Below are 15,780 nucleotides of genomic sequence, written 5' to 3'. Positions count from 1 at the left end.
GTTATTGGGTTGCTCTTTCTAATTGTATGGGAATGACATACGCTAGAATAACAATGAGAACTCCATTAGGAATTTGTTTACTCTCTGTAGTAATTTGGAGACAGACGCTAAGGGTAGCTATTATGACTGCCACAATAATTTCGTTCTCAAATGAGAGATGTTGGAGATATCTCATGAAATGGCTTTGAGGCTAGTGACAAAATATGTTTGTCTTTCAGATCCCCAGCTCAAGGGTATAGTGACCAGGTTATATTGCAGGCAAGGATACTACTTGCAAATGCACCCCGATGGAAGTCTCGATGGAACCAAGGATGACAGCAGTAATTCTAGTAAGTGATTGCTTTAGAAAACGGTGTTCACCTCACACACACATTATGGATTTAACCATTCCAAGCTGTATGTGCAAACATGGTTTTCTAATAGCTTGTTGATTTCTAATGTATCTTTTGGTAAAAGGGATTTTTTGTGTGGATGGATATTTTTACAACATAAAACACCAATATATATTTCAAATAGCTAACTCTTTCACATTCATGGATGAGAGGAAGAATAGAAGTACTCTAGGGAAGTCTCTGGTCCCTGTTTCATGTTGAATGGAACCAATTTCCAAATATACCCAGCATAATTGCTAGTTTAGCAAAAACTGTATTTCTGCTACCTGGTTTCAGCAGCTGTATCAGGTAAAAGACTGCTCTGCTGAACTGTTAAGCATAGCCACTTTTAATTTTTATGGTAATCATAGGAAATGCTTATAAAATTGCAATATTACAAAGGGTTATTTTAATAATAATATGTATACTGCTGAATATAGTTAGCCAGACTTTGGAAGCAGATTTGTGGATTTGTACATTTGGAAATATAATGTGCAGTTCTGGTCACTGTATCTCAGAAAGGACATTGAAGAGCTGGGAAAAGTACAGAAGAGGGCACCAAGGGGGTGGGTGGGGTGGAACACCATTCCTATGAGGAAAAGCTGGAGAGTCTGGGACTCTTCAGTCTAGAAATGAGAAGACTAAAGGGAAGACATGAGTATATAAAATTATGCACAGGATGGAGAGAGTCACTAGTCATAGTAACTAAAGGTGACATCCACATTCAGAGGTAGTAAACCTCTGAATACCAGTGCCAGGAGACAACGTCAGGGGAAGGCTTCAGCCTCTATGCCCAGTTGTTGATCCCCCCCCCCCGGAGGAACTGATTGGCCACTGTGTGAGACGGGATGCTGGACTAGATAGACTACTGGTCTCTCTCATTATTGTGTTCTTACACATGGAACTGACAACATAATACTGACAGCAATTAACCGAAATCTTCTGCTTTTCTGGAGAATTTGGGTATTGGGATGGTCTTAGCCTTGGAATAGCTTTACAGCCCTGTAGCTTAATTTATACTTGAGGAAGGTTCCTGGCCTAGAGTAACAGAGAACTGAGCCAACTGAGCAAGAACTGAGCCAGCCTCTTTGAATAGTTATAAGCTCCTTTTCTGTAACCACTGTTGCTTTCGTACACTGCTTGTGAGTTTTCAAGAGGCACTTGGATGGCCACTGTTTTACAAAGAAGTATTCTTGCACTTTCCTCCATTCCAGCCAGGCTGTTCTTCTGTTGTTATGTGGGTGGTGCTAATGGGTCATCGTCAGTCCAGATCCATGTCTCCAAAGGCCAGAGACCTTCTCTAAGGCTAACTTCACGGTCTTGGCTGCAAAACACTATAGACCCCACCCCCATGCCTGAGGAGATTTCCTCATTTGGGTGCTTCAGGCAAGCCTCAAAAACAGGTCCTCCTGAGTTTTAAATGCTTTTGCAGCTCCAGTTGAAATTTGCCTTACCAATGAGGCTTTGCCTCAGACGCCTTGAATATATTGATGATATACTTTTGCAAAAAGCATAAGAATGGCCAGTAACCTCAGATGGAATCTAATGCCCTAGATGTTTGCAATATATGTGTGTGGTTGTTTTGGGGGGGTTGTAGGGGTTTCTAGGGTTTTGCTGTTATTTCTTCATGAGTAATCCTTCTTTAGCTTTATTCTTCCGCTCTAATTTTGATATCCACTTCAGAATCAATCAATCAATTTTTATTGCATTAGCAACAAAATGCCATAGCAACTAACAAGTAGACTTCACAATAGGAAAAAAACTCAATAAAACATTCAATACAACAATAAAATTATATGAATCACAATCAAATTTAGGCTGAATTATCAATATTATAAGGATTTAAAATTTATCTGATAATATCCTAAGTAAATAACCCAAAGTGGTAAAAAGAGAGTAGTCAATATATCTAACTATCAGTTTTTGGTTGAAGATTATTTTTCATATGGCTTCTGAATTACTAGCTTTGTGTCACGGGCTGGGGCTGGGTCAGGCAAAATCCAGGGGCAGTCCAAGGTCTGTAGCTGGTGAGCAAAGAGGGTCCAAGGCGCCAAAACCGAATCACAGTCCAGGTATCACAGGTCAGAGGTTCAGAAGCCGACGTGGATGCTAGAACATCAGGTAAGTGACTAGTTGCTTCCACAAAGCCTCCTCCCAAAGCCCACAGCTATATAGCCCTCTGCTGTCTGTTGCCCATTTGGGCTAATTGCTGGCTCAGCTAGGATCCTGCTGAGACTCAAGCATCCTCACTCCTAGAAGGGCCAGAATCCTTTCAAAACTCAGGGCTCAGGGAGCGTCTTGCTCGTGAGCGTGCCACCCTCCTCCGATCCCTGAGGTCCTGACGAAGGCGGTCATGCACACGAGCCACCCGAGAGGGCGAGGCAGGGGGGCTTGGATCTTCTCCAGCAGGAGGCGGGGGCACTGGTGCAGGTGGCAGGGGCGCAGTTTCTTCTGCAGGCTCAGCTTCTTCTGCAGGGTCCCCAGCACCCATGACACTTTGGCACTTCAGAATCAGTACATTTGATGCAGCTTAAGAAATTGCCAAAAAAATTCTCCTTGCCAAACATTTGCATTATTTTGATGCTATATGGTTCACCTTCTTTACCATCACTCCATATAGCTGTTTAATCCAATTGACTGTAATCCAAACAATGTGATTTAATTTATGAGCATTTTGAAATTGCCACAGTATCATGAAGAAAACCATGTGGGTCACCACAGCCAATCAGATAAAATGGTAGATAAAATATGGGGGGGGAGAACAAAAATTGAACAAACCCACTTAAAAAATATTAAAAAAAGATTTGAAGCAGATGTCATAAAGTCCTGAAAATAAGAGGTGCTCTGAAAATGAACTTGAAATGAGGTAAGTGGTTTCAGGTCAGTCTGGAAAGATGGATCCTAGAATCCTTTAACTGCAATTATAATCACAGGCATTTGCCACCTTACTCCTCCCCCATCAGCTCTGTTTGAAAAGCTGAAGAGATCGATGAGAAAGAAGATGGGAGTTCACCCAATTTTGCCTACTTTTTCCACCTCAGTGCAAACCCTATACCATATAGCATTATGTCCACAAGGCTTGCCTGACCCTCATAGGATTATCAGTCTCTGAGTGGGAATTGGAGATCTCTCAGAATTACAAAATCGGTTTCCCTGGAGAAAATGACTATTTTGGAGAGTGGACTTTATGGCGTTGTACCTTGCTGAGGTCCCTCCTCTCATCTAATCCCACTTTCTCCAAGCTCCACCCCCAAATCTCCAGAAATTTCCCAACCCCGAGCTGGCAACACTACCCCAGCAACCAGGCTTTTGGGAAAGCGGGAAGAAAGATAGACATCTGCTGCTCATGTTTCATAGGATCCATCCCCAGAATGCTTCAACATAAAGAACATTTCATAAAATAACACATGCTGGGGGAACAGTAATTCCTATAGTTTTTATAGTTCCTCCAATTTTTCATTCTTCTGTCCATTAAAATATTTGCTCCCATAATAAGACAAGCACCTTAGTTTTCTATAAGGAAATGACCCACTGGAAATACAATGTACAGTTTGTTAGCGGAGTATGTTGTGTTATTTTGGTTGATAGTAATAAATAATTTAATGAATTATTGTATATGTTTTTATGTGGTAACCAGGGCTTTTTTTTGCAGAGAAAGCCCAGCAGGAACTCATTTGCATATTAGGCCACACCCCTGGCACCAAGCCAGCTGGAACTGCATTCCTGCTAAAAAAAAAGCCCTGCTTGTAACCCATCCTGAGCCTGCCTTGGTGGGATGGACAAGACAGAAATCCCAATAATAAAATAATAAATAACTACTGAGGGGCATCTGCCTTATGAAGCATCCTGTTTCAGGAAAACAGTGCATAGTTATATAACTGTGTCTCATTTGCCACAACATATAATGAATTGCAACTCTTTCTTGGTGCTTCATTGCAGCTCCTTCTTGATGCAAGGTTGCTCCAGCATTAAAAGCTAGAGACTGGTTGGTCTCCCCTTAGGAGAGATAGGGGAACCCTGCTCATGTTCCATCAAAGCACTTTGAATGGTGTTCTGTGTGGCAAAAGATGTTTCCCCAATTCCAGCCAACAATTGTTAATGCTTCCACATGTGTCCTCTGGAAAGACTGCCTTGCCTGTACTGGCCTTGGGCTCTCTCAGTCTGGGATGTGAATACGTATGAAGGAGAACAATCCGTTAGCTTGGTAAATGGACAGGATAAAAGTGTACTCAAGGTCGCCTTTACTGGGATGATGCTTCTCTTCTGTATTGCCACTGCTAACATGCAGCATTGCTCTGTTGCCTGGCAACCAGAAGGGAGCAAGGGAGGGACAGTCCTTGCTTCTAGTGGCACAGATCAGCAGATGCATGGGGCTCTTGCCACAGAGCTATGCCAGGGCGCATACACAGATGAATCGTAACAGTTCATGAGTGTGTAGGAGTCACTGCCAAGCTTGAGCAGTGTAATAATTTTAAAAGCTGACAGTGTTTGCTAGTGGTGCTTGTGTGACTGTTCTCTGGATTTATTTCGTTCTTCTCAGTTTGTTCATACATCTAGCTCTTGGTACAGACACAAGGTTGACTAATCCCCAAAATGAAAGCCAAGTAATACTAAAAATAATATTAATATCAACCAAAGTAACAAAGTAAAATTTTGCACAATGCACAGTATGTTGGCAGAGTATGTTGTGTTCTTTTGGTTGATAGCAATAAAATATATACTTTTTAAAGTTTGGATTTTCTATAGACAGATACAGCTGTCTACTTTTTAAGCCTTATTAATGTTTAATAATTTATTTGTTGAGGTTCATGAACATATGAAGCTGCCTTATATTGAATCAGACCTTTGGTCCATCAAAGTCAGTATTGTCTTCTCAGACTGGCAGCGGCTCTCCAGGGTCTCAAGCTGAGGTTTTTCACACCTATTTGCCTGGACCCTTTTTTGGAGATGCCAGGGATTGAACCTGCACCTTCTGCTTCCCAAGCTGATGCTCTACCACTGAGCCACCGTCCCTCCCCTAATGTAGGGCTGCCAATCCCCAGTGGGGCAGGGGATCCCCTGGTTTGCAGGCCCTCCTCCTGCTTCAGGGTTATCAGAAAGTGGGGGGTGAGGGAAATGTCTGCTGAGCACTCCATTATACCTTATGAGACCAATTTCATAAGGTATAATGGAGAATTGGTCTGTTGGTATCTAGAGTTCTGGGGGAGCTGTTTTTTGAAGTAGAGGCACCAAGATCTTCTTCGTGGTCTCTGTGCATTCACACATATGGGTAATCCGCAGGATAGGCCCTGACCTCGGAGAGTTCAAAGCAATCTTGATCGTAGATCTGGCGCGCCTCCCACTCGTCCTGGGGAGGAGGCACCTACTGCGCATGCCTGGACGAGAGGGAGGTGCTTAGCCACTCAGTTTCTTCCTTACCGCCGACCGGATCGCACCTCCCTCGTTGATCTCCAACTTCTTCACTGCAATCTTCACAATCCACCTTCTCTTCACCTCAATCCTTCGTCTTCTACACTTCTCCTGGTATCGTATATAAAAAAACAACAACAACAAAACCTCTCTTTACTATTTTTCCGAACTTTCCCCCTCCCCCCCCCCGGGCGGATGGAAGGAAGGGACAAAATAACTTTCAAACGCTGCACCCGCTGCTCCTCCAAAATCCCCTCGTCCGACGGCCACTCTCTCTGCCTATTCTGTCTCGGGGAGGCCCATCGTACAGACTCCTGCGTGCACTGCAGTCAATTTGGCAAACAGGCCCGCAAAAACCGCGCCGCGAGGCTCAGGAGCCATCTTATGGAAACCTCCCTCCGACCGACCACGCCGCATGGCGGACAACAACAACTCGCGCCATCTTCCCCACTTCTCGCGGGAGAGACGCAGTCGGCAGCTTCCGTGGCTCAAGGTCCCTGCAAGCCTAAGTCCGGCAAGCACACCAAGAAGTCGGATGACTCAAAAAAGCTCCACCGATCCGATTCCGCCCACGCGGACCCGATGGGCACTGCCAGCTCAAAGAAGTCTAAGACCGGACATCGACCCTCAGAACAAATAGGACAACACTCGAGTTCGAACCCGACCACGGGCTCGACCACAACCAAACCGAAGGCATCGAACCCGACCACAAGCGGCTCCGGCTCGATCCCGAAAACTCCGGCATCGAAGTCGACCACAACACCGCCGATTACACCACTAGAAATCGTGCGCATCTCATCCAGGTCTCCGTCGATTCCGAACTCTCCACCGGACCAGATACTGGAGACCCACTCTCCTATCTCTGCTAAGAGCCACCGCCCTCTCGACCCTCGTCAATTTGTGGATCTCTCGCAACCTCTGGATGCCCACTCTCTGGCCAGAGAACCCTCGACCCCGAGAGTTCTCCCAACCAGACCAAGGTCCCGCAGTCACCGACGGTCCCACAGCCGCCGCAGGGGGAGATACTACTACTACTCCCCATCGAGGTCCAGGTCTCCGTCTCCACGGGACCGAAGAAGATACCGACGATCGCCCTCCTCCGACGCCTACCACGCGGACCCAAGGGACCGCCACTATCGCAGCTACCGCGAATCTCCTCGGTACCGAGATCGCAGCGACAGACCTGACCGGAGTCGATACCGTGACATCTCTCCGCGCAGACACCACCCTGATCTAGAGAGACCTCTCCGACTCCGTGACGACCCCGTGCGTCCCACCACCGAACCGGAACTTCCTTCACCATTCGAACCCGGACACGTTGCTCCCAACAAACAGCCAGCACTCCAACCCCAGCCTGAACCGCACCAAGGAACCGATGACGACTCCGAGGCGGAACTCTCCGACTCCGACCACTCTTCGGGTTCGGACCTACAATCTCCAGACTCCGATATAGCCAAACCAGCAGACCTATCACCGTCAGAGGGTCCGAAGTCCTACCTCGACCTCGTTTCGAATATGGCAAACTCTCTGAACCTCAAACTTAACACGGACGCACCCAGAGTCTCCGACGTCGTATTCGACCTAGTGCATGCGGACCTTCCATCGAGTTCCTCCCTTCCCATGCTCCCCGTCCTCCTCGAAACGCTTAAAGAAGCATGGGACAAGCCGGCATCGGTACCACCAACATCCAAGAGGGTTGAAGCCCTGTACAAAATACACGCACCAGACTCCAAGTTTCTATTCACCCACCCGGCTCCGAACTCGATCATCGTCCACTCCTCCTCGAAGTCGAAGCAAACGAGACACCCAGTGCCCCCAGAATGAGAAGGCAAGAAGCTCGACACTATCAGGAGGAAGATATATTCCCTCACCACGGCCACGACTAAGATACACAATTACATGGCGTGCTTCTCAGCATACGCCTATAACTTGACTACCTCCCTCAGCGCATTGATCCCCTCGCTGCCTGAGACATCCCAGAAGTCAGCGACCACTGCTCTACAGGAGTTGGCCAGAGTGAGCAAGCAGCAGATCAATACAGCTCGTCACGCTGCACAGTGTTCCTCCAAAATCCTGGCCTCAGCCATAGCCCTACGCAGACACGCATGGCTTAGATCCTCATCCCTCCAACCTGACATCAAGTACAAGGTTGAGGATCTACCTTTCGATGGTCTTGGTTTATTCAACACAACCACAGATGACATCCTCACATCAGTAGACGATGGCAGGAAGAGGGCAAAACGACTGAGAGTCTCGCAACACCAAGCCCAATTCAATCGACAGAGGGGTTGGAGACCCAGCCACTACAAAGGAACCAGGTCTCCGAGACAACAGGAACCATGGAGACGTAAACCACAGTCCAAACCCTCCTTCCAACACAGGTCACGCCCTCAAACAACTAAGAAACCCGCAGCTACCTCCAAGCCATCTCTTTGACCACCCTGCCCCGAGTCGTCCAGTTTCCCCCCATCAGCCAAACCCTCGCACACACACTCGACTGCAACCATTCTACCTTGCCTGGAGGGCCATAACATCGGACTCCTGGGTCCTCACCGTCATACAAAGGGGCTACCTAATAGAGTTTACATCCACTCCGAAACACCACAGATTCCTCACCACACCTCCGTCCACACCCCTGCAGGCGGAAATCGCATCTCTGCTAGACAAGGGCACGATAGAACCAGTTCCACCTCAATACCATCGCACCGGATTTTACTCCCGCTACTTCCTGGTGCCGAAAAAGGACGGAGGACTCCGCCCCATCCTCGACCTCCGCAAACTCAACCTGCACATAACCTACAAGAAATTCCGTATGATCACGCTCCAGGCAATCCTTCCGCTCATCCCAGAACAATCATGGATGGCGTCCATAGGCCTTCAGGATGCCTATTTCCACATTACAATCAATCATCACCACAGAAGGTTCCTCAGGTTCGCCATCGGGGAACAGCACTTCCAGTTCTGTTCCCTCCCATTTGGCCTCTCCACAGCCCCAAGGGTCTTCACCAAGTGTATGGCAGTGGTAGCCGCCACACTACGTCAGCAACACGTATCAATTTACCCATACATAGACGACTGGCTGATCGTCGCCCATTCAAAAGAACAACTGCAACTGGACGTCTCCACTACCCTCTCTCTCCTGGCCACCCTAAGCCTCCAAGTCAACCTATCAAAGTCCAAACTGGTTCCCACCCAGAGAATACAGTTCATAGGAGCAGACATCTCCACGGTCTCTCAAACAGCTTCCCTACCTCAGGACAGAGTACGCAGCATACAGTCTCTGGCCAACACCATCATCGCCCAGCGCTCCCAAACAGCTCTCACATTTCAGAGAATGCTAGGCCTCATGGCAGCAACCACCGCAGTCCTACGTTTCGCAAAGCTGCACATGCGACCCCTGCAAATGTGGTTCGTCAGGACCTTCCGTCCTCACACACAGCACCAGTCCACACTACTCACCCTTCCGCTCCACATCGTGACATCCCTCAAATGGTGGACAATGGAACATCACCTTCACAGGGGCATGCCGTTCAAACAGCTACCCCCCTCGGTGATTGTCACCACAGATGCCTCCAAGTGGGGATGGGGAGCCCACTTGGGAACCCTCACGGTGCAGGGCCAATGGTCAGACTACGAACGCTCTCTCCACATAAACTGCCTAGAGCTCCTCGCAGTGCACAAGGCTCTACGCTCCTTCCTCCCATCGCTGAGGCACCAACATGTTCAGGTCACCTCCGACAACATCGCCACGGTCTTCTACATCAACAGGCAGGGAGGCACCGCCTCCATCAGACTCTGCAAGAGGGCTCTGGCATTGTGGCACTGGAGCATAAGCCAGGGCATCTTCCTCACGGCTGTTCACCTACCAGGAGCCGAGAACACCCAGGCAGACGCCCTGAGTCGCCACTCGACCAACAACCACGAGTGGTCCATCAACAGCCGCTACATCCGACAGATCTTCAACATCTTCGGAACCCCGAAAATAGATGTATTTGCTTCACCATCAAATGCCCAATGCACCCACTTCTACATGAGAGGTCCTCCATCCCAACGCTCCAAGGGGGACGCTTTCCTCCAAACTTGGAAGGGGGCACTCCACTACCTCTTTCCCCCCATTCCACTCATCACCAGAGTTCTACAGAAGATTCAGCTGGACCGCACGGACTGCATCCTAATAACCCCGTGGTGGCCGCGCCAACCATGGTTCACAACCTTGCTGCTTCTGTCCAACAATACATTCCTCCAACTTCCTCAAGCACAGGATCTCCTCTCCCAGCAGGACGGCAGGGTCCTTCATCACAACCCAGCATCATTCAAACTGACAGCCTGGAGGATCAGTTCCTAGAGTTTCCCCCTGATGTCCGCCAGGTCTTAGTAAACTCCAGAAAGCCATCCACTAGAAAATCCTATCTGCTTAAGTGGAAACGCTTCTCTCACTATGCCTCCCAACACAACTTCGACCCTGGCTGCGCCACCATACCCCAGGTGCTAGCTTACACCCTAACACTCTCTAGGGCGGGACTCTCATATTCTTCGCTAAAGGTGCACCTGGCAGCCATCTCTGCCTTCCACCCCCGTATCGGGGGCACGACAGTTTTTTCTCACCATGCTACAAGAGCCTTCCTAAAGGGCATCATCCGCCTACACCCACCAATCAAACAAATCCTTCCCACCTGGAGTCTTTCTCTCGTCCTCAGCCAGCTCATGAAGCCACCCTTTGAGCCCATGGCTTCTATTCTGTCATGCCTGCCCCTGCTGACTCAGAGCAGGTGCCTGCTTCTGACCCCGCCCCTGCTGTGCAGATGCCTTCAGCAACAGAGGACGTAAGTCCTGAAGGAGCCAGCCAGCAGCAGGGGCCACCTGAAACCAATCTGGCCACACCAGGTACTAGCTCATCTCCCCCAGACTCACCAACACCTGGGGCCCGCCTGCGCGAGAGGAGACGCCTGGAATTCAGGAACAGGCGTAGAGAGGCGCGCATGCGGGCTAGAAGAGATCTGAGCCCGGAGTTCTAACGAGCCAATTAGCCAGCAGTATATCTGGGATCCTGGCCTCAGGCCAAACTGTGCTGGCAACAAGCGAACACCCTTGGATGTGTCTGCGTCTCGCACCCCTTGCTTCGGAAAGAACCTGTGCATTCCTGACCCGGCCTGACCCATAGACTGGTATTCTGGACTCTGGCTTTGCTTATCGGACTGGCTTAGGTATCGTTTGATCTCGGCTTTGCTTCCCGGCTTCTGACTCTCGGCTCTGTTTCCCGGCTTCTGACTTTCGGCTCGGCTCCCCGGCTTCTGACTCTCGGCTTCCCTGACCAAGCTTCCGTCTCACCCTCCAGCCTGCCTGTTTACGTTATCAATCAACTGGACTGTTTTACGACCACTCCCTGTGCTTCGCCTGGGCTGTCTGCGAGAGGTCCTGGCTCGTTGCCAGGACGATAGCAGCCGCAGCTTCGTGTCAGAGACTCGGGCTCTGACAGCTTGCCAGCACCCAAAACTCACCAGGCACGCTCATGACGGACCAAGCGGCAGGAGGCATGGACCCCTTGCCGGGGCTCCTAGACCAGGTGCAGCAATTAACCCAAGCGGTGATTACTCTGCAGCAGCAGACTGCGTCCAATGCCGTGGCCTTGGCTGCCGCCGCTGCTCCCCGCTCTCGCTGCCCGGTGAGCATTCCTGAGAAATTCGCAGGAAACTTGGAAGAGTTCCCTGCCTTCCTCGCCCAGTGTGAACTATACATGGAGATAAGGCAGGGCGACTTCCCTACAGACAAAACAAAAGTCTGTTTTATCCTGAGCCTGCTTAAAGGGCCAGCGGCCAAGTGGGCCACTCCTCTGCTGCTAGAGCCCTCGCCGCTGCTAGCAGACTACACACGGTTCAAGGCACACTTCCAGGCCGCCTATGCCAACCCTGTGCGTGCTGAGACAGCTAATCGCAAGATACGGGCTCTGCACCAAGGCCAGAACTCTGTGTCTCAGTATACCACAGAGTTCCAGCTGCTGGCTCAAGACCTGGCCTGGAATGAAGCTGCCTTGGTGGACCAGTACACTGAAGGCCTCTCCGATGCCGTCCTGGACGAACTGGCACGCACCGACCGCCCAGCCGCCCTCCAGGACCTGATCCTGCTGTGTCTACGCATTGATGGGCGACTGCAAGGTCGGCGCCAGAGGCAGAAGAGGGGCACTACTCCAACAAGGCCCCCCCCGGCGGCTCCCGTTCCAGGTACCCCAGCTTTACCGCCGGCTGTAGAACCCATGCAGCTGGGCGGCGCCCGCCCTCGCCTGACCCCTGAGGAGAAGGACCGACGGCGCACCCACAACCTGTGCCTGTATTGTGGAGGGGACGGGCATTTTGCAAGCTCCTGCCCGGCCAAATCAAAGCGCACCCCGAGCTCCGCTGCCTCGGTAAAAGGCCAGCCCCAGGTCTAGCCGGATCTCCTGGCCTGGGGCACTCCTTGAGGTCCTCTAGCTCCGTCCATCCACCACCCACCCCGTTCCTGGTCCCGATCCGCCTGCAGCTTCCCGACGACCGGTGGATCTTCGTCCATGCCATGTTGGACTCAGGGGCTGCCTGCTGCTACATGGACAGCCACTTTGCCAAGGAGCATGGCGTCCCCGTTCGGGAAAAGGGAACTCCTACACTGGTCGAGGCAGTGGATGGTCGTCTGCTGCGCTCGGGGCCGGTCCGCCACGAAACTCTACCACTCGTTTTGTGGGTCCAACAGCGCCAAGGGAAGCAGACCTTCGATTTGGCCCGCATGCCACGCTTCCCTGTTATCTTGGGCCTGTCCTGGCTGCAAGCCCACAACCCCCATGTGGACTGGGTGCAACGTGAACTGAGCTTTTCGAGTACCCTCGCACCCTGTTCCCCGCTACCACCCGACCCGACTCAGGTGCCGCCTGTCAACCAACCCGGTTCCCCACGCACCACCAGCCTCCTGGGGGCCGCCACCACACTCCCAACTCCCTACCAGGAGTTCGCGGACGTCTTCAATGAGAAGGAAGCAGACCAGCTTCCCCCACATCGGCCCTACGATTGCGCCATCGACCTGGTGCCCGGCGCTCCGCTACCCGCAGGCCGCCTGTACCCCATGGCAGACCCGGAACTGGCTGCCCTCCGGGAGTACTTGGACAAGAACTTGGCCCGAGGGTTCATTAGACCCTCCACCTCGCCCCTGTCTTCACCTGTCCTGTTCGTTAAGAAGAAGACCGGGGACCTGCGACTCTGCAACGACTACCGGGCCCTCAATAAGATTACCATTCGGAACCGCTACCCGCTCCCACTGATCCCTGAGCTCCTCGACCGCGTCAAAGGGGCCACGATCTACACCAAGCTCGACCTTCGCGGGGCCTACAACTTGGTTCGTATCAAAGCCGGGGATGAGTGGAAGACCGCTTTTGGCACCAGGTATGGCCAATACGAACATCTGGTCATGCCCTTTGGGCTCACCAATGCCCCCGCCGTCTTCCAACATTTTATGAATGACGTTTTCCGTGACCTGCTAGACCGGTTCCTGATCATTTATTTAGATGACATTTTGGTCTACTCTGCATCCGAACAGGAGCACATCCACCACGTCCGCCAGGTGCTACAGCGACTCCGAGCCAATCGCCTGTATGCCAAGCTGGAGAAATGTGCTTTCCACCTCCAGTCCGTTGAGTTCCTGGGGCACATCATTTCCCCCCAGGGAACCCAGATGGATCCGCGGAAGGTCGACGCCATCCTTCAATGGCAGGCCCCTCGAAGTCGGAAGGACATCCAGCGCCTCCTGGGCTTCGCCAATTATTACAGGCAATTCATCGCGGGCTACGCCGACCTCACCAAGCCCTTGACCAGACTCCTCCGACCGAAGGAGCCCTTTCAGTGGACCCCCGAAGCCGACCGGGCCTTCCGCCAGCTCAAGCAGAGTTTTTCCTCCAGTCCCCTTCTGCGGTACCCTGACCCGAGCTTGCCCTTCATGGTGGAAGCGGACGCCTCCAATGTGGCCCTCGGAGCCGTGCTCTCCCAGCGGGACGAGCCTAGCCAGCCATGGCAGCCCTGCGCCTACTACTCCCGGCAGCTCTCGGCTGCCGAACGCAATTACACCATTTGGGAGAGAGAGCTCCTGGCTATCAAGGTGGCCTTTGAGGTCTGGCGCCACCACCTTGAGGGGGCCAGGCATCCGGTCCAAGTCTTCACCGACCATCGTAACCTGGAACATTTGCAGACCACCCGCCGGCTGAACCAGCGGCAGATCCGGTGGTCCCTGTTCTTCTCACGATTTGACTTTACCATCACCTACGTCCCGCACTCCCAGAACCAGAGAGCCGACGCTCTGTCCCGCCGGCCGGACTATAACACCTCTAGTGCCACCGAAGCCCCCAGGGCTAGTATTCTGCCACCCTCGGTCTTTGCCGCCACTCTGACCGCACCCGCCCTGGTGGCCGAGATACAGGCCAGCCAAGACACCGACCCGTGGGCGCAGAAACACCTGCAGGAACCGCAGCAAGACCCTGCCGGAGAACTATCCACCCAGGATGGGCTGCTCTACCATCGGGAGCAGTTGTACGTCCCTCCCGGGCCTCTCCGATCCCGCATCCTCCGGCTGGCCCACGATGCCCCCCCGGCTGGGCACTTCGGGCAGCACAAGACCGCCCATCTGTTGACCCGGGACTTCTGGTGGCCTCGCGTCCGAGCGGACGTTAGTCGCTACGTGGCTTCTTGCGAGGTCTGCCGCCGAGCCAAGAACGTACCGGCCAAGCCCTCCGGTCTCCTGCAACCCCTGCCGACTCCCGCCGGTCCCTGGGACGTGGTGTCCATGGACTTTATCGTAGACCTGCCACGATCCCAGGGCCACACCTGCATTTTCGTTGTGGTGGACCTGTTCACCAAAATGGCCCACTTCGTCCCCTGTGCCAGAGTACCATCCGGGCCGGAGACTGCCCAGCTGTACCTAAACCACGTCTTCCGCCTGCACGGGTTACCCACGCAGGTCATCTCGGATCGGGGCCCACAATTCACATCCCGCTTTTGGCAGGCCTTCCAGCACGGTTTGGGGACAGAACTACACCTGTCTTCCGCCTACCATCCCCAGACCGACGGGCAGACCGAGCGGACCAACGCCACCTTGGAGCAGTACTTGCGCTGCTATACCAGCTATCAGCAAGACAACTGGGCCACTCTGCTACCCCTGGCAGAGTTCGCGTATAACAACGCAGTCCACAGCTCTACGCGGACCACGCCGTTTGCCGCCAACTATGGACTGCACCCCCGATTCTTCCCTCCGCTCGGCCCCTCCGCCAACGTTCCCGCAGCCACCGACCGACTTGAGGAACTCCACGCGCTCCACGCCCTCCTGCGCACTCAGCTCCAGCGCGCCAAGGACGCTTACAAACTGGCCGCGGACCGACATCGCCAGGACGGAGCCCCCCTCAAGGTCGGAGATTCTGTCTGGCTCTCGACCCGGTACCTCCGGACTCCTGGCCGGTCCTCCAAGCTAACCGATCGGTTCATCGGGCCCTTCCCCATAGAGGCGCAAGTCAACCCCGTGGCATTCCGCCTACGCCTTCCGGCCCACCTCCGGATACACCCCGTATTCCACCGCTCCCTCCTCCAACCAGCGGCAGCGCCGGACCCAAACCGGGACGTTCCACCACCGCCTCCGCCACCGGTGCTGGTGGACGATGAGGAAGAGTTTGAAGTCCACCAGATCCTAGACTCCCGGCTGCACCGAGGTCAACTCCAGTACCTGGTGGACTGGGAAGGCTACCCTCCCGAGGATCGCTCCTGGGAACCGGCTGCCCACCTGCATACCCCTGACCTGCTCCGGCAGTTTCATGAGGCCTACCCAGATAAGCCAGGCGGCTTGGATGAGGGGGGGCCTGAGGGGGGGGATAGTGTCATGCCTGCCCCTGCTGACTCAGAGCAGGTGCCTGCTTCTGACCCCGCCCCTGCTGTGCAGATGCCTTCAGCAACAGAGGACGTAAGTCCTGAAGGAGCCAGCCAGCAGCAGGGGCCACCTGAAA

General features: G+C 52.7%; 1 protein-coding gene across 2 annotated transcripts in view; it reads left to right on the top strand.

Annotated features, from left to right (window-relative positions):
- The window catches only part of FGF14 (fibroblast growth factor 14), a 446,676-nt gene that overhangs the window by 330,456 nt on the left and 100,440 nt on the right, over nucleotides 1-15,780 (top strand). For both annotated transcript variants that reach the window (XM_060233675.1, XM_060233674.1), the window contains exon 2: nucleotides 219-329. In XM_060233675.1, coding sequence (XP_060089658.1) covers nucleotides 219-329 — 111 coding nt within the window. The remainder of the gene's footprint in view (nucleotides 1-218; nucleotides 330-15,780) is intronic.

Source organism: Heteronotia binoei, chromosome 3, assembly GCF_032191835.1.
Source record: "Heteronotia binoei isolate CCM8104 ecotype False Entrance Well chromosome 3, APGP_CSIRO_Hbin_v1, whole genome shotgun sequence".
Taxonomy (NCBI): domain Eukaryota; kingdom Metazoa; phylum Chordata; class Lepidosauria; order Squamata; family Gekkonidae; genus Heteronotia; species Heteronotia binoei.
Note: the sequence above shows the minus strand (reverse complement) of the source record. Positions and strands in the feature narration are given on the sequence as shown.